The sequence below is a fragment of the Oryx dammah genome, unplaced genomic scaffold (genome assembly GCF_014754425.2).
Source record: "Oryx dammah isolate SB20612 unplaced genomic scaffold, SCBI_Odam_1.1 HiC_scaffold_4, whole genome shotgun sequence".
In the NCBI taxonomy this organism is placed as follows: domain Eukaryota; kingdom Metazoa; phylum Chordata; class Mammalia; order Artiodactyla; family Bovidae; genus Oryx; species Oryx dammah.
This window is the reverse complement of record NW_024070188.1, coordinates 52,935,904-52,960,474: the sequence shown is the minus strand read 5'-3', so window position 1 is coordinate 52,960,474 and position 24,571 is coordinate 52,935,904. Positions and strand designations below refer to the sequence as shown.

Sequence of the window (24,571 nt, the reverse complement as noted above, 5' to 3'; positions counted from 1 at the left end):
CAGACACCCTAAAAGATGTTTACAAAATGGAAAAGATAAGCCTCTTCCTCAGATAGTTTAGCATCTGCTAAGGGTTACATTTTTTATATAACTTAAAATTTATAAAGAGCTTACTGTGTGTCAGGCACTGTAGCAACTAGTCTGTAAGTTTTATTTTATTTAGCCTAACAGATCTAGGGCACTGAAACGTGCATTATATACCTATCCTTACTGATTTCATTATCTGAAGCAAACCCTATTTCACCTTTCTGACAGCTAGGTCATTATAGGTTCTTGGGTATTAATTGGATTTCTTTCCTACACAGTAATTGAATGAATAGCAGAAACATTACAGCTTACATCTGGGGTTTTTCTCTACAACTTTCAAGAGGAAGTTCAGCTATTTTGAACAAAAATTATGACGTTTCATGGACCTCTATGATAAGTAAGAAATAAATAAGAGACACAGGCACAGAGGGGTTGATTAACTGGTTCTACATCATAACTTTTTAAGATTTCATTATTATTCTACACAAAAACATCACCCACAAAAGAATTTGCTAATTATCGAGTGGCAAAATTCCAAGAGTGACAGAATTGTATAGATAACTATCTGAGGAAAAGGCTTATCTTTTCCATTTTGTAAACATCTTTTAGGGTGTCTGTAATATGCTAAGTTCTGTGCTTTCTATATATAATTGCAGTAAGATATGCCCCTATTCTCAAGAGGATCACAGCCATGTCCATCTATACAATTGCATAGAAGACTTATTTTGGAGGACACTGATAAGATGTTGGGAGAGCTCTAGGCCCAAATCCTATGACTCTACTCTCTGGTCCTCTAGGTTGGAACATGCCTTTTATAATTCAGCTCTCGCAAATCTTTCATCTTCAAATAATAATGGGCAGATGTAGAAACCTAGTCTGTCTATATATTAAGAAACAAACAAGGGACTTTCCTGGTAATCCAATGGCTGCAAAGCCAGGCTCCGGATACAAGGGGACCCGGTTCCATCCCTGGTCTGGAGACTAGATCCCACACGCTGAAACTACCACGTGGTGCAGCCAAACAAATAATTTTAAAATATATTTTTAAAAAAAGAAACAAGAAACTAAACAAACAAACAAACAAATAAAAACAATGTTCCTTTCCTAAGAAGTCCAGAACCAGTGGCATTTGCCGAAGGCCAAAAGCCATGGGACGATGGAGCAAGGATCTGCCACTTGGCCTTTTTTGCAGAAATACACAAAACGTGTAGAATCGCTTAGGTTTAACCCCTCCTAGCCTCATCACTTGGAAATTGGATGCTCTGAGGAATGTTGTACCCCACCCCACCCCCGCAGCCAAGGGTGAATGAGTGATTAACAATCGCTTGGCAAAACAGCTTCCCGAGCCATTTGGGAGTTGCACGCGTTCGTCCCCGGGGTTCGGGCCGCTGAGCCTTCACGCGCAGCCTTTTTGTTTACTCCGCCAGCAGGGGAGACAGGGAGCGAGCGTGTAAAGATGCTCCGGGCCTCGGAGCCTATATAAAGCTTTGGGTTCGGACCGGGTGGGTGCTAGGGGCCAGCCTGTCCATGGAGGTCGCGAAACATACGGAGAGCCGAAGCAGCCAGTGCGCGCACCTCGGTCGCCCGCCGCCAGCTCCCGATTTTCCGAGGCAGCACAGGGGCGCGGACTCCGGGTACAACGTCTTGGCCCCGCCTCGCGCTTTCCCTGCTCCATCCCTCCTGCCTGCGCCTTCCCGGCTCCTCCCCTCGACTCTCCCAGCCCCACACCCTCCCCGCCCTGGCTCAGCTGCGGTCAGGTCTCCTGGGTCTAGGTTCGCATCTTTTCTGCGCGCCTTGTGCTCCCCACCTCGCAGATCCGCAGTCTTCTGGAGACCGTGGACTGAAGACGGAGGAGAGAAGGAGCAGGAGGCACCGCACCACGCCGTGGAGGCGGTGAGTGAGCCGTGCGCGGCGGGCCGCGCCTCCCAGGGGCTCCGGTGATCAACCCGCGCAGGGTACGCGGGACCCCGGGGAGACGCGCGCCTGGCCTGCCCCTGGCGTATTAACGCACCCGCCGGTGGCCCTACCGGTGGCCTTGTCTGTGCTGTGCGGTGAGTGCGTCCGCCGCTCCCGGGACGCAAGGATCGAGCCGGGAGGGAGGCTTCTGAGCCCCCGGGGTCACATTCCCTGCCGACGGGAGGAACGGTTGGTCGCCCGGGTTTGCAGTTTTTTAGAAAGGGGTGAGTGATAACTGCGATCCGTTTCCTTACACCCCCTCAGATGCCAGATGGCCTCGGAGTAACGGACGCCTCAGGAAAGCTTTCCCAATACAGACACCCAGTCAGGTGAGTGACAGGCCTCATCGAAGGGCTCCGGCAGTTCCAGGGAAGGGTCTCGCACAGCCCTGCTCAGCAGCTGATGCCGCAGTTTTTCTCTCTTGGAAAAATCTACCTTCAAGGTTTATCTTCCTAGTCCCAGAGGTCCTTTGCTCATGGAGTTGAAAAATGGAGTTCACGCTCTCATCTGAAAGAACGGTTAATCAGTGCCCACTCAGTAAGCGCTTTAAAATATCTGTTATGAAGAGGGAACGCGGGTAGCATTAGTAAAAGTAGAATGATGACGTCTTGTGCCTGCGAAACAATTTCTTTTTAATACCAAAGGGTCTGAGCGAAACTGGCTTCACACCAGGCTGAGTGGAAATATTCTTACTCTTTTCCAAACCATAATCAAGAATGGTGTTCGCAGTTGCGGTTTACAACAAACCGAACAAATCAACAAATGGAACTTGAGACGGAAGAAAAAATGGAAACGTAATGAAAATCCCAAAGATTACAGGACCGTAAAAGCGACTGAAAGTTATCTGACCTAACAATTAAGAGCTAGTTTGCTGTTCTTAGCCACAGGAAGTCAGTCTTCCTGCAAGATGATTAGTAGCTTTTAATCACGTGAAAGCTTGTCTTCATTGCCTGCTTTAGAGAGCTGTTAAATGAAGAGCTGTATAAAGTTTGTAGAATGTGCATGTGTTTATAATAGCACGTAGTTAGTCAATAAGTGTTAGTCTCTCCGTTGTGTCCGACTGTTTGCAATCCCATAGACTGTAGCCTGCCAGACTCTTCTGTCCATGGAATTCTCCAGGCAAGAATACTGGAGTGGGTAGCCATTCCCTTTTCCAGGGGATCTTCCTGACCCAGGAATCCAACCGGGTGTCCTGCATTGCAGGTAGATTCTTTACCAGGGGAAGGCCATAGTAGTCAATTAGTGTTGATTAATTTCCTCCTCTTTGCTACCACTATTGAAGAACACAGGAAAAGATAATCACAGCCCTTTGGAAGTGTTATAATGGTTTACTTTGGTCAATTTTATGACTAACTCTACCAGGACGGGGGAGGTGGGAAAGTGTCAGGGAAGTGTGTATCATAGATGTGATTACCTGGCTGAGTCTTGAGGTTAACCCAGTGGAGAACCTGAGGGGTGGGGCAGAAGACATTGAGAGGAAAAAGAATAGCACAGTTCCTTCTGGGAGCCTCAAGGAACTGGCATTTGAGTGTGTGGAGCTGTGGTCACTCCAGCAGGGAAGCCAGAGCCAGATCTTGTATACCTTGGGACAAAAGTGTTGTCCTGATCCTGTGTATGGCATTGGGAACTTATGGACTTTATTCTGTAGGTGGTATTGGGGGTTACTCAAAGGATTTTAATTAAAATATTAATGTGATCAGATTTATGCTTCAAAAAAATCAGTAAGGAAATCATATATAGCCTTAGTTAGAACATCAAAAGTGAAATTGGAAGTTATTGCAATTAAGTCATTGATGGAACTGGGTGGATTTGGGGAATATTTAGTTGACAGAGTAGATCAGGCTTAGGCTTAGGATGTATTGGATATGGTAGGTAAATAGAAGTAAAAAGACAGAATGGTTCCCAGGTTGATGGATGATGACCAGGTGAATGCTATACTAATGAAATGGAAATTAAGGCTTAAAAGATAACTTGGGAACAAGATAGCGTCTCAGATTTCCCGTTTGTCATGTTTCATGTGCATATGCGGCCTCCAAATAGATCTGTCCAGTCAAGAGCTGCATATACAGGTCAGTGGTCCAGAGTCCAGTTCTTAAGTAGAAATACAGACTTGGGAGGCTTTGGTAAATAAACAGTTAAGGGAATCATGGCAGTGAGTCAGGTCATCTGGAGGAGTGAAAGAGGAAAGATGATCATTCTTGATAAAATGCTGGGGGAAGGCCAGCATCTAACCTGTCTACAGAGAAAGAGAGGTGCACAAACATGACTGGGAAGAATCAAACAGAACAGGGAGAAGTCAGCAAAGTGTAAAGTCCCTGTAAGAAAAATGGCCAGTGAGAGATTCTGGGGAGACAGAGTGTGATAATAATTAAACAACATTCTTTGGGTTTGACAGTTTTACACATTAGAAAATCAATTGCATTTTTTAGGAGCAATTTCTTTTCTGAACTAATGCAGCCATTTTTTTAAGTTCTGTCTTGTATAGTATTGTGTGTTTCTGATTCTTTTTACTCAGTTATCAACTTCTTGAAGATAGGGATCATGATTTATCTGTCTTTGAATTATGAGTTATGGTTGGCATAAGAAATTACTAAAATATTTATAGAGTGACTGAATTACTGATGTTGCTTATTTAGGCACCCAATTTATAAACTTAACTGTTTGGCTAGAGACATTTATCAACTACATTGCCTATGTTTTTGCTTTCTAAAATGGAACATACTGAACATAATAAATTTTCTCTTTGTTAGAATCAATGTGATTTGGGCACATGAGGCTATTTATTGTACACTAAAATACCAGGCACTCTAGTTGGTGGTGCAACCTTATCCTTTTATTTCCCTTGAATGAAAAATAATAGAAGATCAGATGGTAAGATTAATATTTGTTGTAAATTTGAAATTTTAAGGTAATCACATTTACATGCAGATTATTTGTACAAAATCAGTATTATTTTCAATATCTCAATATAGTGTTCCCAAATTTAATTGGGTGGGGAAAAGGGAGAGAGATGGGATCAAGGTTTCGGTCAGAGATAGCCTTTTGAAAAAGTTGCTTTTTGTATGTTTCTAAACTTGCTTTGGTTCCATCTGTAGCTACGAACTAAGTCTGAGTGTCAAACAAGATGCTAGGTAATTTCTGCCTTTGTGTAAGGTGCATAATATTTTGTCATCTTTATAAAGTTTTTATCATCCCAATATTTAATGTCATGGTAGGATTCATTTTTTCCCCAAAGGAATTTGGAAATTGGAAGATAAACCTTCTTCTGTATTTTGTAAGAATAAGTATATCCATAATGCCTGAAGTAAGCTATCTAAATATTGATCTTAAGCTCATGGAGAGTTTAATGTGAATTTGATCCAACTTATAACTTGGATAAAGATTTAAAATAGTGAATCAATTATCGATACTTTATCAAATAGACTCCATAAAAGCTGTAATACCAGCATTTTAAACTCTATTTAGATGCAGAAATCAGTTGATAAATACATGGAGCTCTTGAAATTTGAGCATTTCATGAGAACAAAGATTCTGAATGTGAAAAAAAAATAAAGCATATTATGTTGTCTGCTTCTTTCAGACTATATTGGCCAAAATCAAAGTGTTATGATTACTTATATCAAGAAGCAGAAGCTCTTCTGAAAAATTTTCCAATTCAAGCCACAATTTCATTTTATGAAGATTCTGATAGTGAAGACGAAACTGAGGAGCTGATCTGTGAAAATTAACCTGATTACTTTTGATGACATTCAAAGCTTGTAGGTACAAATTAGATTAGTGTACAAATGTATCATAATCCTTTTAAAATTAATTTATTTGTATATAAATTATTAATAAAATGAAATATTCAGTATTACTATGGTAGTTTGGCCTTTTTCATCCCTACACTATAATACAATGTTGGAATTTAAAAATAGGTTCTGTTTACAAGTGTCTTGATTGTATTGTAAACATTTGGACCTTACAAAAGATAATTTGGGTTTCTTCGTCAAATTACAAATTTATCTTTGTTTATAATTTTGAAAACATTTATGTATGACTTTTCAAAGAATAACAATATTTAATTTTCAAGGCTGAGTTTTCTAACATCTGGTATTTCCTACTGATCCCCATTAGATGTTGTAGTTACAGAGGCGTATTATCTTATTAGGTAATGAGGAAAATCACCTTATGTTATCAATCCCGTGTTACTATTATGTATTAGCTAGCAGATGGTGAAAAAGATTGTAAATCATTGTCTATAATTAAGATTGGGAATCAATGTTAGGAATATTAAATTTTAGCAATTTTAATGAATGGTGAGTCAAGTTATTCTCACTTTAATACTCTTCTGCTGCCCTTAAATTCAGCAGTAAAATAGCATGGGTGTTTAGTACTTATGGCACCACACTGAGGGATCCTCAGAGTTAAAACAAAACATCTTACTTAAATGGAGTCTAAAAAAGGGGAGACAAAATGCCAGAATTTGATAATCATTTTTTTATTTCAGTACACAAGGGAGCTAAGAAATTTGGCAGACAGGAAGCATTCTCCTTCCATTGCTCTGGTTCCCAGGTCCTATATTCTCATGTAAAAAATTTTCTCCTGGGAAGTGAAATAAGAAATTCTTAGTGATTAGCTTAAAAAAATTTATAGAAGAATACATCCTTTTTTAATGAAAGAGAAAACAGAAGCACTTTGCATGGTAGATAGAGGTAACATAGTGATTATGATCATGAAATTCTTTTAGCTCAAATACAGTCTTTTCAATTACAAGTAGCTGAAATACAAGCATTTCCATTGCTTAGCTAAGAAATGCCCCTTAAAAACATTGATTTACAGGCACTTTAGTGAACACAGTGAAATCGCTCAGTCATGTCCGACTCTTTGCAATCCCATGGACTGTAGCCTACCAGGGTCCTTCATCCATGGAATTTTCCAGGCAAGAGTACTGGAGTGGGTTGTCATTTCCTTCTCCAGGGGATCTTCCCAACCCAGGGATCGAACACAGGTCTCCCACATTGCAGGCAGACGCTTTACTGTCTGAGGTACTAGGGAAGCCCCACAGGCACTTTAAGAACAAGGCAATTGAAATAGAACAAGTTCAAACCATGTTTCAGTCAGGAAAAATTAGTTATGGAAAGATGATAGAGTTACTTAGAACTATATTTCTTCTCTTGAAAACTTTCCTTTCACTGGATTCTACTCTCAGGATGTATGTGTTCCCCAAGAGATATGCAAAATCCCACGAGATCACCAACATGGACCTTGAGCATTAGAGACTGGTGTTTGCCTGCACAGTATTTGTGCTGCTGTTATTATTATGTTGGAATAGTATTAAGAGCCACAGTCACATTTATTGAGTGCCTACCATTAGCCAGACATCTCACTTAATCCTAAGTAAGACCTAAACTCATTGTGTAAATGGAAAATGAGGCATTGAGATACTAAAGTAACCTGCATAAGATTGCTCATTTATTAACCCCAGGGGTGGCATCCAAACTAAACCTAAGTTCAGTTCAGTTCAGTTCAGTTGCTCAGTCATGTCCGACTCTTTGGGACCCCATGAATCGCAGCACACCAGGCCTCCCTGTCCATCACCAACTCCCCGAATTCACTCAGAGCCATCTCATCCTCTGTCGTCCTCTTCTCCTCCTGTCCCCAATCCCTCCCAGCATCAGTCTTTTCCAGTGAGTCAACACTTCGCATGAGGTGGCCGAAGTACTGGAGTTTCAGCTTTAGCATCATTCCTTCCAAAGAAATCCCAGGGTTGATCTCCTTCAGAATGGACTGGTTGGATCTCCTTGCAGTCCAAGGGACTCTCAAGAGTCTTCTCCAACACCACAGTTCAAAAGCATCAATTCTTCGGCGCTTAGCTTTCTTCACAGTCCAACTCTCACATCCATACATGACCACTAGAAAAACCATAGCCTTGACTAAACGGACCTTTGTTGGCAAAGTAATGTCTCTGCTTTTCAATATGCTATCTAGTTGGTCATAACTTTCCTTCCAAGGAGTAAGCGTCTTTTAAATTCATGGCTGCCATGAAACTAAGCCTATCTGACTCTTAAACGTGGCTAACTGCAACACAACATTCGGGGGTAAGCTGCATTAGTCTACATTTCGCTCTATCTTTCAAGAAAGAGAGGAAGTTAGATGAGGAGGAAGACCTTGTCAGTGGGTGAATGGAGCAGAGCGAGACTTTACTAACCTCTTCAACTCGTTCACTAGTCATTAGCGAGAGTTCTTAAAGGTTAAGTGTTCTCTCCACCTCACAGGAGTGCCTGTTTGCATTTGACATCTCAGCTCTTAAAAGTTTTCTGTACAGATTGGTGCCTTAAAAGAGTTTCTGGCAAATCAAAATGCCTTAATAGTGTTATTTTATTCCATATTTCAAGCAGTGTGATGGTAGTGCTTTAACAATGGACAGACAGTTGTGTTCTGGGTTCACAGGCATCTCTAAAAATTTATTCTCAGATTCGGTCAGCACCAAGGCTTAGCAACAGTTTCACTCTTTAATCTTTCCACGGAATAGCTGTCACCTCCTTGCAGTGCTGAAATTCAGGGTGCAGGACGAACTGGGCATGCGTAGTTTTCACTGGTTCCACCCCTGCTCGCTCTCCATTCGCCCCGTTGGCTTCGTCTCCACGCGGCATCGACGTGCTGCGTCATGGCGCGCCTCACCCTGGACGACCCCGGAAGTGGGTCGGGGGCTTGGCCTCTGCCCGGCCTCGGAGCCGGAGCGGGAGGTGTTACTCCACAGGCGTTGAGCTGAGCTGTAGAGTTGGGCGGCGGACCCCGGGCAAGGCCCGGGCGAGGGGTCCAGGATGCTGAACGTCCCTTCCCAGTCTTTCCCGGGCCCCAGCTCGCAGCAGCGCGTCGCCTCCGGGGGGCGTAGCAAGGTAAGCGCGCGGCTGTCCTCCCTTCCTGCCGGGATCTCAGGCTCCGGCACAGTCCGTTCTCTCCGTATGTACCCTCTCCCACCTCCTGTCCCCACCTCTGGCTTTCATCCCCTTCTACCCTTGCTGGCGATCTCTTTCAGATCCCATGTGTTCTCCAGTCCTGGAACTCTCTTAACCTCCATCTCTTACCAGCTGGTCCTTTTTCTTTCCCATCCCTTTATCTGTCCGTTCCCTTCTTCCAACTCTTTTCCCCGCAAATCAGATTCAGGTATAAGGTAATGCCAGGCTCTGTGCTTCCCATATTGTAGGTATTCTGTATCGGCTTCCTTATAACCTGCTCTCCGTTCTTTTGTTCACTTTCTGAAGAAGTTGTGAGCAATCTGGGTTCCCTAGAAGAGGGGAAAGGCTGGGCAATAGCTACAGTGACCAGTGTTTATCCCGCCAAGGGTGGGGACTCCAGGAGCTAGGGAAGATTGGAGAAGAGAGAACAAATTGCCATATACAAACCTCCGGTTAGGTTTAGGGACACTTCTCCAAATCACACTGCCTTTCTCTCTTCCTCTGGTACTTGATTGTTTTATCACTGTCTTTTCTACTGATATCTCTTGCTAATTTTGAAGCTAATACAATGCTCTTTAAGTTTTTGTTGAACATAGTTACTGTTACCAACAAGTGGGATGCAAATGTGTTTTATATTTGCAGAATTTAATCAAATTGTCTCCCATGTTCATTGCCAATATGAATGTTGCTTGCTCCTGTTGTTAGTTCCTCATTCTATAACCACACCTTCATGTTTTGTTTTCAAGACTTCCACCTGATCAGGCCATTTCTTTCTTCATTTCTGGACTCTTGAGTCTTTAGCATTAACATCATTTGGGAACTTCATCAACTTTATTTTCTCCACATGGACCTGGAGCTTGACCCTAGGTCAGAATTATGGGTTCAGAGATCTGTAGCTTTCATTAGCCTTTCAGAAGTCTGTAAGCCCAACTATAATAGTATAGCTGAAATTGATTAAGTGCTTACTGACAGCCTGAGTGCTTTACATGTATTACCTTGTGTAATCTTTCCAGTGATCCTGTGAAGTGGGTGCTTTTGTTATCGCCATTTCACAGCAAAGGAAACTGAGGTTAAGAAATGCTGCCTTGAAAGAGGCTTATATGGTGTGACTCCGATGGTGACGTTTCTTTTATTGCTCCGTGTATCAGCCAACCATCCAATCACTTGTCCTCTCCTCGGGGCTTGACCTGTTTCTCTCCTTAAATGCTTGGCTAAATAGTAGCAACTTTGCAAAGAAAGAACCTCTGAATTAGAATATGAGAGTTGCTGCCCTTCTCCTTTAAAACTACCAGCCATGTTCTCAGTATCATTTAAAGGAAATGATACTGACCCAAACAGAGTGTTTGGGTCCAGAAAGTGAATAAAATAAGATTATTGTGCAGTTCACACTCAGACTGATTTTTGTGGGTTTTTTTTTTACCCCTTTGTGAAATTGTTGCTGAACTAAACTTGGGTTCACTTGCCTGACATGCAGCAAAGCCAGTCCACTCACACTGGGTTGTGATGGAGGAAAGTACAGCTTTTATTTGCAGGGCATCAAGCAGGCAGAGGAGAAGAGGGTGACAGAGGATGAGGTGGGTGGATGGCATCACTGATGCAGTGGACGTGAACTTGGGCAAACTCTGGGACATGGTGAGCGACAGGGAGGCCTGGCATGCTGCAGTCCATGGGTTCTCAAAGAGTTGGACTTGGTGACTGAACAACAAGAAGCAGGGAGAACAGGCAGCTAATGACCAAAAGACCCAAACTCCCTGATGGCTTTCAGGCAAAGATTTTTAAATTCAGCATTTGAGATGAGAGTCTCAAGCTGCATGGTTAGCTTGTGGATCTCTTCTGTTTGGTTGCTGGTGAGGTACCATGGTGATATTTTAGAAATCTCAATCCTCTGTCTTGTTCCAGCCAGTCTAGGGTTTGTATGCTTGTGGTTAGCAGTTTCTATCCCTTGAGGTTCTGGTTTCTGTAAAACAACTCAAGGACGTTAAGTTGTTAACTGTATCCATTCAGGAGGGACTCGGAGTCCTGTGACTATGTTATTTTCTTGCTTGACCAATGTTCCTTGGTTTCTGCATTTTCTCACATCTGTAGTCATTAGCTGTTTGAGTCTGCTTTTTGGAATTAGCGGAAGGCCTTGGTCTCTAAGAGTCGGACACGAACACGACTGAGCGACTTCACTTTCACTTTTCACTTTCCTGCATTGAAGAAGGAAATGGCAACCCACTCCAGTGTTCTTGCCTGGAGAATCCCAGGGATGGGGGAGCCTGGTGGGCTGCTGTCTATGGGGTCGCACAGAGTCGGACACGACTGAAGTGACTTAGCAGCAGCAGCAGCAGCTTGGAGGCTAAAGCTTTTTCTAGAAATCAAAAAGTAGGGACATGAACCCAGGGCGGTCCCTCAGGGCCCTGCTCAATTTCGAAACAAGCTAATCTGGAACATATGAGGACCTGTGTTAGGACTGTATGAAATAGGTTGTGGGTGAGAAGACAGAACCTAGTTGGGGAGATTTGTGTATCATAATTGTTAGAAGCATGGACTTTTGAGTGAGAAAGATTCATTCTTTTTCCATCTCTACCTTTTAGCCTCTTTGAATCTCTTTCCTGAGTTGTAAATGGGAATTATATGAATAGTACCCATTTTATAGGATTGTTCATAGGATTAAATGAATTAATGTTTCTCTCAGCACAGTCCTAGGTTATGGTAAGCACTTACTAGATGTTACTAGCTTGTAGGCTTTTATGCAAACCTCATTGATTGTTGAGGGATTGCTGTGTGGAAAAACCTGTAGCACAGTGCCTGGTGCAGAGTATGCACTCAGTATGGTAGCTAATGTTATTTCTAATACACAACTAGTAAGTATCTATTGAGAACCTACCATATGCTGGAGATGTGGTCTTTGTTGGGGAGGGAGAAATTTCCACTTTTATCCATCCCTTTTGAGTTCTTGTAGCTAGACTGATAAAGTTGACACAAGACAGATTAGCAGTAGAAAAAATTTAAATTTTATTCGTACTTTTAAGCTTTTAGACAATAAATTTGATGCTGAAAGCTCAGCTTCCATGTATACTGGTGCTGAATCAAATCTTGGGGACAGAGTTTCGGGTGAAATAGGAAAGGATAGCTTTATTGCTTTGCCAGGCAAAGGGAGACATGTCAGGCTCCTATCCTCAAAACCGCATGTCCTAAGTTGGGCAAGATAATGACAAGTTTTGTGGTAAAAAAGGGTGTGATCAGCTCGTGGACAATTCTTCCTCCGATGGGTTGGTGGTGAGGTAAATAGGAGTCACTGGAAAAGACCCTGCTGCTGATAGAGATTGAGGGCAGGAGGAGAAGGTGGCAACCGAGGATGAAGTGGTTGGATGGCATCATCAACTCAATGGACATGAGTTTGAGCAAACTCCTAGAGATAGTGAAGGACAAGGAAGCCTGCTGTGCTGTTGTCCACGGGGTAGCAAAGAGTCAGACACACAACTGAGCGACTGAACAACAACAAATAGGAGTCAACATTGACAACCTTCAGGTCCAACTGCTCTGGGGGTCTATATGCTTGTGGGCAGCATACCATAACTTCCCCCACCTAGAAGGGGTTTCACTATCTGCAAAACAGCTCAAAGATACTGTTGGGCTTCCTAGGTGGCTCAGTGGGTAAAGAATCCTCCTGAAATGCAGGAGACATGGGAGAAGCAGGTTTGATCCCTGGGTCAGGTAGATCTCCTGGAAGAGGAAATGGCACCCCACTCCCGTATTCTTGCCTGGGAAATCCCATGGACAGAGGAGCCTGGCAGACTACAGTCCATGGGGTCACAAAGAGTTGACACGACTGAAGCAACTGAGCATTCAGACTTGGGGAAACAGGACCTTGTCCCAAGACTGCTCTTGACTGTTTTTCCCTAGTCTCACCACCCCTCCCTTCCCTAATTAGCAATTGCTTGAATCTGCCCATTGGAACTCAGGGAAGGTCACAGAGGCTTAATGAAGGCTGTTTCCAATAATCAAAGAAGTGAGGGACACAGGAAAGCTCTGTGCCCAGGAACCCAGCAGAGCCCTGCACAATACCAAATTTGAAAGGAATTGATGGCACAAAGAAACTTAGGTCTGGGTACTTAATTAATAAGGAATTTAAGCAAAGTTGGGCCTTGGGTAGTAGATTAGTAAAGAAGTAACACAGCTTGCTTATAGTCTTTTGGGCCCTGAATTTCCTATCTCTGAGAGAAGGATGTCTTTCTACCTTCCAGTACAGGAAGGGCACTTCCCACAGGGGAGATTTGTTTCCTGCTTTCAAGGAGACCAAGAGGGTGGTCCAAGTATTCATCTTGCATGGCCTGTGCTGGGCCCCAACAGCTCTGTTTTCAAAGAGTTTAATCTAGTGGGCTTCACAGTTATAAAGGCCTAAGGACTATAATAGTCTGTTATGACCATGAAGAAGTTGGTGCCAGAGAAAGCTTCTGGAGGAAGTAATGTCTGTGGCTGGGAGGGGTGAATCATTTTCCATTTGCCTAAAATATAGAACTCTAGTATTCGTGCCTGGAGAATCCCCGTGGACAGAGGAGCCTGGTGGGCTACAGTCCATGGGGTCACAAAGAGTCAGACGTGACTGAACGACTAGAACGACTAAGCTCAACATAGCAAAGTATAGAATGGCTTCCCAGGTGGCTTAGTGGTAAAGAGTCCGCCTGCCAATGCAGAGGACGCAGGAGACGCTGGTTGGATCCCTGGGTCAGGAAAATCCCCCATGGAGGTAATGGCAACCCGCTCCAGTATTCTTGCCTGGGAAATGCCACAGACAGAGAACCTTGGCAGGCCACAGTCCATGGGGTTGCAAAGAGTGGGATGAGACTGACTGAACATGCACACTTGCAAAGCATAGAATGGAAAGAGATGAAAGTTGAGACATGGAGCTGGTGAAGTCAACTCTGACCAGATATAAAGGGCCTGGTCAACCTCTGTAAGGAATTTAGAAACATTACAAGAAATATGAGGCGCCACTGAAGGAGGCAGGGTCCTAGATTAGATCTGCATTTCCAAAAGATAACTTTTAAATACCCTACAGGTGTGGAATGGTGAAAGAGAGTTATTTTGGTTTGGGATAGGAAAGATCATATGTGTTCTCATACTTCATTTATGAATACCAAGAGACCTAGAGAGTTTTAGTTTGTGATGGTAAGAATGGGATGATGAGGATTAGTAAGAAGGAATGTGAAGTTGGCAAGGCACCACAGACCTATTAACCTGGCTGTTTTGGGGACAGTTGAATGTCTAAAATAGATATGATTTAAGGAACTGAGATATGTAAGTGTTTTAGTCCCTTTGGGCTTCTCTAACAGAATACCATAGGTGCCTCATAGACAACAGAAACTTATTTCTCACACTTCTAATTGATCTCAGGTCAGCTCGACCTGCAGCAGCTTGAAGCAGGGCTTCGGTTCCTGGCCAAAGTTTTGAGTTGTGACAGTGAAAACACTGAATCCTAGCCAATAGACTAGCAGTCAGTGACAAGGCCCTGGACCTTCGGTTTTGCAGAAAAAATTTCCACAAAGACAGAAAGTGGTGAAACAAGTAAAGTATTTATTGGGAGGAAAAAGAGTACAGTACATGTGGATAGACACACAGGCAGACTAAGAGAGTTGCTGAGTCGTACCCTCATGGCAGTTTGAATTACTTACATGGGGCATATCTTCTGGGTTTCCTTTGCCCAGTCATTTTGATTTCCCTGGTTTAGAGTCTGTATTTTGTATATCTCAGAATCCTCCCATGTGGGGGGGTACATCTTTTAGCCAAGATGGACAATGAACCTATGGGTAAAGAGCATCAATTGGCATCAGTCCCCTTTTGACTTCCAAAGAGCCTTTCTGCACAGATGTAGTCAGGGAGATCTCCTTTCTCAGTTGTCCAGCTTTTCTAGTCTTGGAGTTTTGGTCCACCAGGAATGAATCTCCAATGACTTTACCCTGGGGGTGCCCGTCTACCTCCTGCCTCATCGTGACCGGGAATTCCAAGATCAGTGCAAAACTGGCCAGTTTTGTTTCTGGTGAGAGCCTGATTCCTTGTTTGTAGCCATCTTTTCAGTGTCCTTACTTGGTGGAAGAGGCAAGGGAGCTCTCTATATGGCCTCTTTTATAAGGGCCTTAATCCCAACAACATCATCACCCGCCAAAGGTGCCACTTCCTAGTACCAGCACATCAAGATCAGCATTTCAACCTAATTTGGTAGGGGGATACAAACATTCAGTCTATAGCAATAAGCTTCCTCGAATAATGTGACTGCTTTTACATTAAACAGTTACCTGGTACTATGTTACATACTAGTTATACAGGTTAGATGTGTGGAAAAATTTCCACTAGGGTGTCTTAACTGGTTAAAATACTAATCACATAATAATACCCCTTATCTAAAAGCCTTGAAAATGTATTAAAACCCTGTAAAATCCCAAACATCTTATTATTAGACCCTCTGAACAGGTGTAGGCAAAGTTTTGTGGACAAGGCCAGATAATAAATGTTTTAGGCTTTGAGGATGTCTTAAGACCTCAGTCTCTTCACCACCACTACCACCACCATCACCATCAGCACCACCACCAGCACCACCACCACCACGTGTAGAAATTATTCTTGGCTCAAGGGCTACGCAGAAACAGGCACAGGCCAGTTTGCCAACCCCTTCCCTAGAGTATGGCAGTTTTATTATTTTCTATTACTTGATAACCTTTATTTCTCAGTGGATGGATTCTTAGAAAACATCTTTCTATCTCATGCGAGTTCTAATAGCCTGTGTATGTTGAAAGTCTGGAAAGTCAGCTTTAGCCAATTGTTTCTGTTTTCTTCTATCAAATCTCATTTGATTTTTTAAGGCAAAAAATTGTTGGTCCAGGTTAGTAAGCAGCTATAACTTTTAGTGACAGAGCCAGGACCAAAACTTTTCTTCTGACTCTGGGCTCACCTCAGTACTACCCTTGGACTGTGATTTCATTAGGTTGACATTTGTGTCCAGAATTTCTAAACCCCATCTCATGGCCCAGGTGTTAATGTTCCATTTGTAATTCTAATACACCCTCCTAAAGATGGAAGAAGATTTTTAGAATTTTTAGATTTGTTTTCTTGTCCTTTTGAGTGGGAATCAGAGTAATGAAGTGTCCTGAAGACAAGCAGCAGAAGGGGGAAGGAAATTCAGCTGATTTGAAGAAGCCACATTGAATTCTTCCCTTTTCCTTTTTGAGGTCCCTCTGAAACAGGGCAGAAGTCTCATGGATTGGATTCGACTGACCAAAAGTGGAAAGGACCTAACGGGATTAAAAGGCAGGTTAATTGAAGTAACTGAAGAAGAACTTAAAACACACAACAAAAGAGATGACTGCTGGATATGCATAAGAGGTAGGTGGAATTTACTATGTACTGCAGAATGTTTTGGCGGGCTTTCCATTTGTAATGCTGTATACCTCTTGGCCCTGTTACTTGGTAATATGATTCACAGTTAGTAACAAAACGTTAGTTACAGTTAGTAACTGTAAACACAATTTTCAGTTAGTAACAAACATTTGCAGTTAGTAAAAAACATGTATTATGCTGGACAATAAATAAATTCTTTAATTCTGAATTTGAACAGTATTTCTGTCTAAATCACTATTCATACAGTATCCCTGTACTGTATTCCCTTTGAAAGAAAACAAGGGTTTGACAGATAATATAATACAAAGTAATAAAATTATTCAACGACATCTAGTTTAAATGCAATAATGTTCCACCGTTGTGTCTTACAACAGAATTCCATAGGAAAAAAAGTGTCTCTGAGAATCTAAAGTAAATCAGAAAGCCCACATTAAAGCAGGATCTTTTGTTCTCCTTTGCAGCAATTTTTGTTACGTAATCCATGTTTGTTAGCAGTATTAGTTACCTGATTTTCCTAGCCCACAACAAATTAGAAACACCAAACTGGAAATACTGAGTTGGCCAAAAAGTTCATTCAGATTTTTCCATAAGATATTATAGAAAAACCTGAACAAAGTTTTTGACCAACTCAATAGATAGATTGAGAGAGTGAGCAGAGAAGTAGAACAGTAGCTGATGGAAGTAGATTTTGTGGTGTCTGCCAACCTGGCATGGGGAGGGAAGCAAAAACAGTGAAGGGCTTACAGCTATATGCTGGTTCTCCACAGAGAGTCCTTGAGTCATCCAGAAAGAGTTCAGTATATTTGCTATCCTCAGTTTAAAGAAGAAAGGAAATGCATCGCTTATTGCTGTTACCACTGTTGTAATTTTATCATTGCATAATTTTGACTTGGGCTGTGTGTGTGTGTGTGTGTGTGTGTGTGTTAGTCACTCAGTCATGTCTGACTCTTTGTGACCCCATAGTCTGTAGCCTACCAGACTCCGCTGTCCATGGAATTCTCCAGGCAAGAATACTGGAATGGGTTGCCATTCTCTTCTCCAGGATGTTTTCCCAACCCAGGGATTGAACCTGGGTCTCCTGTATTGTGGGCAGATTATTTACCATCTGAGCCACCAGGGAAGCCATTTGTTGTTAATTATCCTGCTAACACTGTCACCCATATGAGGGCAGAGACCATGTCAGTTACCTGCCCTGTCTTCAGTGCTTGGTACATTGAGGTCATCCCTTTGTTGAACTAGTGCAACACTTATCATTTTCCAGAAATTTGGTTACTTGAATAGGTGTCTGGTTGTCACAATTAAGGATAAGATAAGTGGACAGACACCAGTAGCCCTGTTAGTTTGCTAAGTAGGCACAGACAGTATAACAAACTGAGTGACTTGAACCACGGAAATTTATTATCTCCCAGATCTGAAGGCTAAACTTTGAGATCAGGCTGTCTTTGGGCTTGAAGAAGAATCTGTTCCATGCCTCTTGCCTTTCTTTTGGTGGTTTGCTGGCAGTCTTTGGAGTTGCTTGGCTTTTTGGAAAATCACCCTGATCTCTGACTTCATCTTTATATGACTTTCCTCCTGTGTGCTTGTCAGTGTGCAGATTTGCTGTTTTTAGAAGGACACCAGTCATACTGGAGAGGAGCCTGCCTGATTCTATCATGACCTCACCTGATTACACCTGCATTGACCCCGTATCCACAGAAGGTCATGTTCTGAAGTACTGCAAGACTTTAACATCTGAGTTTGAGGGATACACAAGTCAACTCATTACAGATGGAAGTAGTGTGTAGAATGTTTTCCAGCAGCAGAGGGAATGGAATCTTCCAGCAGGGGCTGGGATAGCTTGTCCCAAGACAGATGCTCTTTGGGAAGTTTCTCAGGGAAATAAACTGTTTCTAATACCCTTCCTGCCTTCTGTGCTGCAGACCCATTGACCAGGTGCAGGTCACGGCAGCAGGTGCTGTCCCCATTCTTCCTCAGTGTCTTCTGCTGGCCTCTGTGAAGTGGAGGTCAGTTTTCCCATGAGCATCTCTCAGCTGGTCCAGGCTACAGGCATGTCTGACCTGTTTCTGCAGTAGGAAGCCACTTTTCCAGAAAGTCTCTCATGTGAACCCTTCACATCCTAATGCCGTTAAATAAATGAGTCATTGTTATAGTACAGTCATACTTTATTATTCATTTGATATATTGATGGAGACCAGGAACTGGTTTGGTATGTTTGAAACATAATACATGTTGTTCCCAGCTACATAACTCCCACGGTGATTTGAATGGCTGACACTCTTCCAGTGAGGTCATTGATTTAAGGTTAAATTCTTTTAGAGTTTCTATTGAAGAGTATATTCTACCCTATTAATAAGACTTCTCTCCCAATTGCCAAGTAAGATGTCTTTTTTTTTTTCCCCTGTTGACAGAGTTTGGTTTTTAATTTTAATAAAGAAGCAGTTGATTGAGACACTGCCCTAGGATCCTCCACTCTAGCAGGAGAAAGTAAATGACTATTGGACAAGACCCGGAGAAGTGCCCTATGAGGGCTGTAAGAAAAGTAAGATCAGATTTCAGGGAGGGAGACATAGGTTAGGAAAATCAGAGATGCTTTTGTGATAGAGATAAGCCTTGAAATGGTGTTGAGGATTTCAGTGGGAATTGAGGCAGAAGCACACCCAAGTGGAGGGAAATGCATAACTAAGGGTGTAGACACAGAAAAGCTGGAGGTGTGTTCTGGAGCTTAACCTGCCTATTAAGAGAATTATAAGAAAGGAGACTATAAAGGCATGTTAGGGAAGATTGCAAAGGACCTTGAAAACCAGACTGAGAAATGTATTCTTAATTTTGATAGCAGTGTGAACTATTGGAGGTGTTTGAATGTGGGAACAGTATGATCAGAGATGGCCTTGGAAAGATCAGTCTGGTGGTGGGTATAGTGAATTGACATGAGACTAGGAAAGTTTTAGCTCATACAAAAGTTCAGGAGGTAATAGATAACCCAGGAGATTGTCAAAGGCAACAAAGTAGGATGAACGTGAGACAGATTACTGGTAATTTCTGACACAGTCGTCTAGAAAAGTAGAAGAAAGCACAGGACTAAATGTAATTCTTTTTCTTCTTAGTTGTTCTAATTTAAAATATTAATTATATCTTCTTGAATGTATGCCAGATCTAGCTTCGTAGGTCAGAGATAGTGTTTGGACACAAGTTTTAATCCAAGCTGTACCACAGAGAAGCACGGATCATGGTATAATTTTTTTTTCTCCTTTTTAAAGTATTCTTCATTTTCTAACAATTACACCATTTTTATATCAGTTCAGATTTCAGCTTGATCATCCCAAGAGAGACATAAAATGTCTCTATAGAAAATATTTACTTTAGTATGTAATATTTAATATCGGCAATAGTGTAGTGTTAGTTACTCAGTCATGTCTGACTCTTTGCAACCCCGTGGACTATAGCCCACCAGGCTCCTTTGTCCATGGAATTCTCCAGGCAAGAATACTGGAATGAATAGCCATTCCCTTCTCCAGGATATTGGATTACATGCTCAGTCCTATCTGACTCTTATGAACACCATGGACTGTAGCACACCAGGCTCCTCTGTCCATGGGATTTCCCAGGCGAGATTACTAGAGGAGGTTGCCATTTCCTCTTCCAGGGGATCTTCCTGACCAAGGGATCAAACCCACATCTCTTGTGTCTCCTGCATTGCAGGCGGATTCTTTACTCATTGAGCCATCAGGGAAGATTTCTACCCCTTTTATCTAGTAACTAACAGAAAATTCTTGGGATTGGCTCTGATTGGCACAGTTTTGATCATGTTCTCATTGCTAGAATAGTGGTTCTATTTAGGGGGAAATGGTGTAACTTATTCACTTAAACCTAGGTTACAAGTTCATCCTGTAGCCTTGAGAGCAGCCAGACTGAAGTGTCAGGGAGGATATGACTCCTTGAACAAAAAGTGATGCTGTTGCTGGAAGTGGAGTGGATGCTGGAGTTAATGCCAGTAGCTGATGAGAATGGAACCACTATTTTAACCTAGGCAACTTGATTCTAAGCTGTTATGCTGAAACTACATTGCACTGCTTCCTGTTTTATCATATTCAACTCTAGACTGGATCCTGGCTTAGCCTTTGTGCTGTAACCCACTTGTGAGTGCCATTTGTGAACTAATTCATTATGAAATTACAGTGAAGTGCCTATTACTTGCAGCTCTTCTCTTGTGCTAAATAACATTACTAATTAAAAGTCATACAGGTTTTTCCGTAAGATATTACCACAAAACCTGAATGAAGATTGAGACTATTTTTATTTTTAGAAATCTAGTGAAGTATAGCTTTTACTTTTTTGTGTGACTTTGTGTGTAGTTGTCACTTGGGCTGTAAGTTTTACCTTTCTCTTTCTGTGTATTGGTTCACTCGTGTAAGCAGTAGTTCTTGGGATCTTCTATGTGTCATGCACTGTACCAGGTCCTGGGTAGTGACCCGGAAATTTAGAACAGAGGTGGCCCCTGCTGTTATGGCATTTATAATCTAGTGCAGAACATGAAGTGTTAACCAAGACTGAGGAGTGTTGTGAAAGAGAGGTCTGCTGTGGTAAGAGTGAAGATTGTGGAAGACTGAGCAGAGATGAAAGATAAATGGGTGTTAACCAGACAAAGAGGAAAGGGAACAATATTATAGGTTCCAGAAAAAGCGTGTGCAAAGTCTGGATGATGTGACTGTGTGAGGGAAAAAACGGTGTATATGTATACATATAACTGATACACTTTGCTGTACAGTAGAAACTAACACACTATTGTAAAGCAACTATACTCCAGTAAAAATTAATTAAAATAAATTTTCTTTAAAAAAAGCTCAATGCAGCATATAGGTATTGTGAATATGAGGAACTTCAAGTTAGTGATACCTGTATTCTTTCTTCTCTCCCTTTTGTTAAAAAGTCAAAAATTCTCTTTCTAAGGCTCACTCACTCTTTTCTAAGTCTTGACCCTTTATGTGCTCCTGTCAATTCTCTTCAGCCTCCTCTGTGATCTCAGGCAGTTGTTTAAACATTATTTAAACACAGTGAAGAAGGCTGAGCGCTGAAGAATTGATGCTTTTGAACTATGGTGTTGGAGAAGACTCTTGAGAGTCCCTTGGACTGCAAGGAGATCCAACCAGTCCATTCTGAAGGAGATCGGCCCTGGGTGTTCTTTGGAAGGAATGATGCTAAAGCTGAAACTCCAGTACTTTGGCCACCTCATGCAAAGAGTTGACTCATTGGAAAAGACTTTGATGCTGGGAGGGATTGGGGCAGGAGGAGTAGGGGACGACAGAGGATGAGATGGCAGGATGGCATCACTGACTCGATGGATGTGAGTCTGAGTGAATTCCGGGAGTTGGTGATGGACAGGGAGGCCTGGCGTGCTGCGATTCATGGGGTCGCAAAGAGTCAGACACGACTGAGCGACTGAACTGAACTGAACTGAAACACAGTTCGTTCTCCCAACAGTTTCTTCATTTCAGTCTTCTCTTTTTTAGCCTGATCCTCTTGGAATTTGCTTCTTCCTCTGGGCTTTCTTCCTCAGCATTTGATATAAGACCTCTGTTAGAACATCTTAGGTTGGTGCAAATGTAATTATGATTTCACACCATGAATTTTGGGCTTCTCTGGTGGGTCAGATGGTAAAGAATCTGCCTGCAATGTTGGAGACCTGGATTCGATCCCTGAGTTGTTAAGATCCCCTGGAGAAGGAAATATCTACCCACTCCAGTATTCTGGCCTGGAGAATTCCATGGACAGAGAAGCCTGGCAGGCTACAGTCCATGGGGTTGCAGAGTCAGACACGACTGAGTGAGTTTTACTTCATTATGAATTTTAAGTCATTATAACTAGGCTCAACCACTTTTTTATTAATCAGAATAGGAACCATTACAGTCAACACATTTTTGCCAACAATAAATAAGTTTGTTTATCTTGTAGCATAAAAATCTGTGCTTCAGAATTTGATGGACTTTTAGAAAGCATTTTCTGCATCCTGCTGGTTGTGGAAGTGTCTTCCCTGCAAAAAGTCATGACGTTTGAAGAAATGGTAGCCCGTTGGCAAGAGGTCAGGGGAATATGGTGGATGAGGCAAAACTTCATAGACCAATTTGTTCAACTTTTAAAGCATCGGTAGTGTGACGTGCGGTTGGTCATCGTCATTGAGAAGAATTGGGCCCTTTCTATTGACCAATGCCGGCTGCAGGCTTTGCAGTTTTCGGTGCATCTCATTGATTCGCTGAGCATACTTCTCAGATATAATGATTTTGCCAGGATTCAGAAATCTGTAGTGTATCAACCCAGCAGCAGATCACCAGACAGTGACTTTGACCTTTTCTTGGTTCAAGTTTGGCTTTGGAAAGTGTTTTGAAGTTTCTCAGTCCATCTGCTGAGCCAGTCGTTACCTTTTTGTTGCACATCACAATCCGATTGATAAATTATTGTTGCATTGAATAAGAGAAGATGGCACTCCAAATGATGATTTTCTTGATTTGTGGTCAGCTCATGAAGCACCCACTTATCGAGCTTTTTTCCTTTCCAGTTTGCTTCAAATGCCGAACGACCATAGAATGGTCATTAGCAGTTCCTGGGCCAAATGTGGTGTTGATGTTGCAAGCTGTCTTCACTGCTTTATGACCCATTTTGAATGCCAAGAAAATCACTCAAATTTGCTTTTTGTCTAACATAATTTCTATAATCTAAAATAAATATAAAATAAGCAGCAAGGAATGTCATTAGCAAAAAAACATAAAAGCATGAAATGTGCATTAAAATTATATGTAACATAACTGTTTATTTAGAATGTATTCCAGTATCAAATGGCAAATTTCAACAATGCATAAACTTCAATTACTTTTGCACTCACCTACTGTATTATCTTTTGGGACACTTCATCTATTTCTGTCTTTTAATTTAAATTGAGTTTCATGGTATTAATATACTGTTTCTCTCCCTACCCCTAGCATCTAGTACAGGGCATGGCTCATGGTTAGTGCTCAGTAAGTATCCTTTGAATTGTGTAGAACTTTTAAACCACCTTTGGTAGGGCTATTTTAATAATTTCACAAAATAGTAATCAGTTGAGAGACTTGTATTTTTGCTATTTCCAGATGACTGGCTCTTGGAGTTAGGAAATATATCAGTTCCTTAATCAAAATATTTGTTATTTCTAGACAGTTTTCTGATTTATACTCATGGTCAGTTATTCATTTTGGGGTCTCATAGAATGTAAACCAGCCTGATGGAGCTCATATGTTATCTTTCCTTGTATAGCTTCATGTTTTCTTTTGCAGGCTTTGTACTCAGCAGGGGTTAAATAAATATTGGAGGTTTTCTTCAGGGCCATTTTTAGTCATTAATATTTTCAGTTAAACCTTTTGTTTTGAAAAAGTTTCAAACTTAAACAAACAAAAAAAAAACCTGTTGTAAAGGTGATGCAGTGATCTCTAGAAATCCTTCACCTGTCCTGAGTCAACCATTGTTGACATGTTGTTGTTGTTATTAAGTTGTGTTTGACTTTTTATGACCCCATGGACTGCACCATGCCAGGCTTCCCTATCCCTCACTATCTCTTAGAGTTTGCCCAAGTTCATGTCCATTGATCAGTGGTGCCGTGCAACCATCTCATCCTCTACTGCCCTTTTCTCCTTTTGCCTTCAGTTTTTCCCAGTACCAGAGTCTTTTCCACTGAGTCAGCTCTTTGCATCAGGTGAGTAAAGTATTGGAGCTTCAGCTTCAGCAAAAGGAGCTTCAGCTTCACCCCTTCCAGTGAGTATTCAGGTGTGATTTCCTTTAGGATTGACTGGTTGGATCTCCTTACAGTCCAGGGAACTCTCAAGAGTCTTCTCCGGCACCGTAATTCAAAAGCATCAATTCTTGGGCACTCCACCTTCCTTACTGTCCAGCTCTCACATCCATATGTGGCTACTGGGAAGAGCTTTGACTGTACGGACCTTTGTTGGCAAAGTGATGTCTTTGCTTTTTAATACACTGTCTAGGTTTGTCATTGCTTTCCTTCCAAGAAGCAAGTGCCCTCTAATTTCACGGCTGCAGTCACCATCCACAGTGATTTTACAGCCCAAGAAGAGAAAATCTGTCACTGCTTCCACTTTTTCTGCTTCTCTTTGAGGTGATGGGACCTTGAAGTGAAGGGGCCAGATGCTGTGATCTTCGTTTTTTTAATACTGAGTTTTAAGCCAGCTTTTTCACTATCCTCTTTCACCCTCATCAAGAGGCTCTTTACTTCCTCTTTGCTTTCTGCC

At 42.0% G+C, this 24,571-nt stretch overlaps 2 protein-coding genes across 2 annotated transcripts in view; both read left to right on the top strand.

Moving 5' to 3' along the window:
• Positions 1–1,554: 1,554 nt before the first annotated feature.
• Positions 1,555–5,839, top strand: RIPPLY2 (ripply transcriptional repressor 2). The gene is made up of 3 exons (XM_040238741.1): positions 1,555–1,920; positions 2,248–2,312; positions 5,564–5,839. The coding sequence occupies exons 1-3, from the start codon at positions 1,555–1,557 to the stop codon at positions 5,709–5,711; spliced, it is 579 nt and encodes a 192-aa protein (XP_040094675.1). The 3' UTR covers positions 5,712–5,839.
• A 2,778-nt stretch (positions 5,840–8,617) lies between these two features.
• LOC120862765 (cytochrome b5 reductase 4) overlaps positions 8,618–24,571 on the top strand; it is a 115,845-nt gene continuing 99,891 nt past the window's right edge. The window contains exons 1-2 of the mRNA XM_040238864.1: positions 8,618–8,864; positions 16,133–16,286. Of these exons, the coding sequence (XP_040094798.1) occupies positions 8,790–8,864; positions 16,133–16,286 (229 nt within the window). The 5' untranslated portion in view covers positions 8,618–8,789. The remainder of the gene's footprint in view (positions 8,865–16,132; positions 16,287–24,571) is intronic.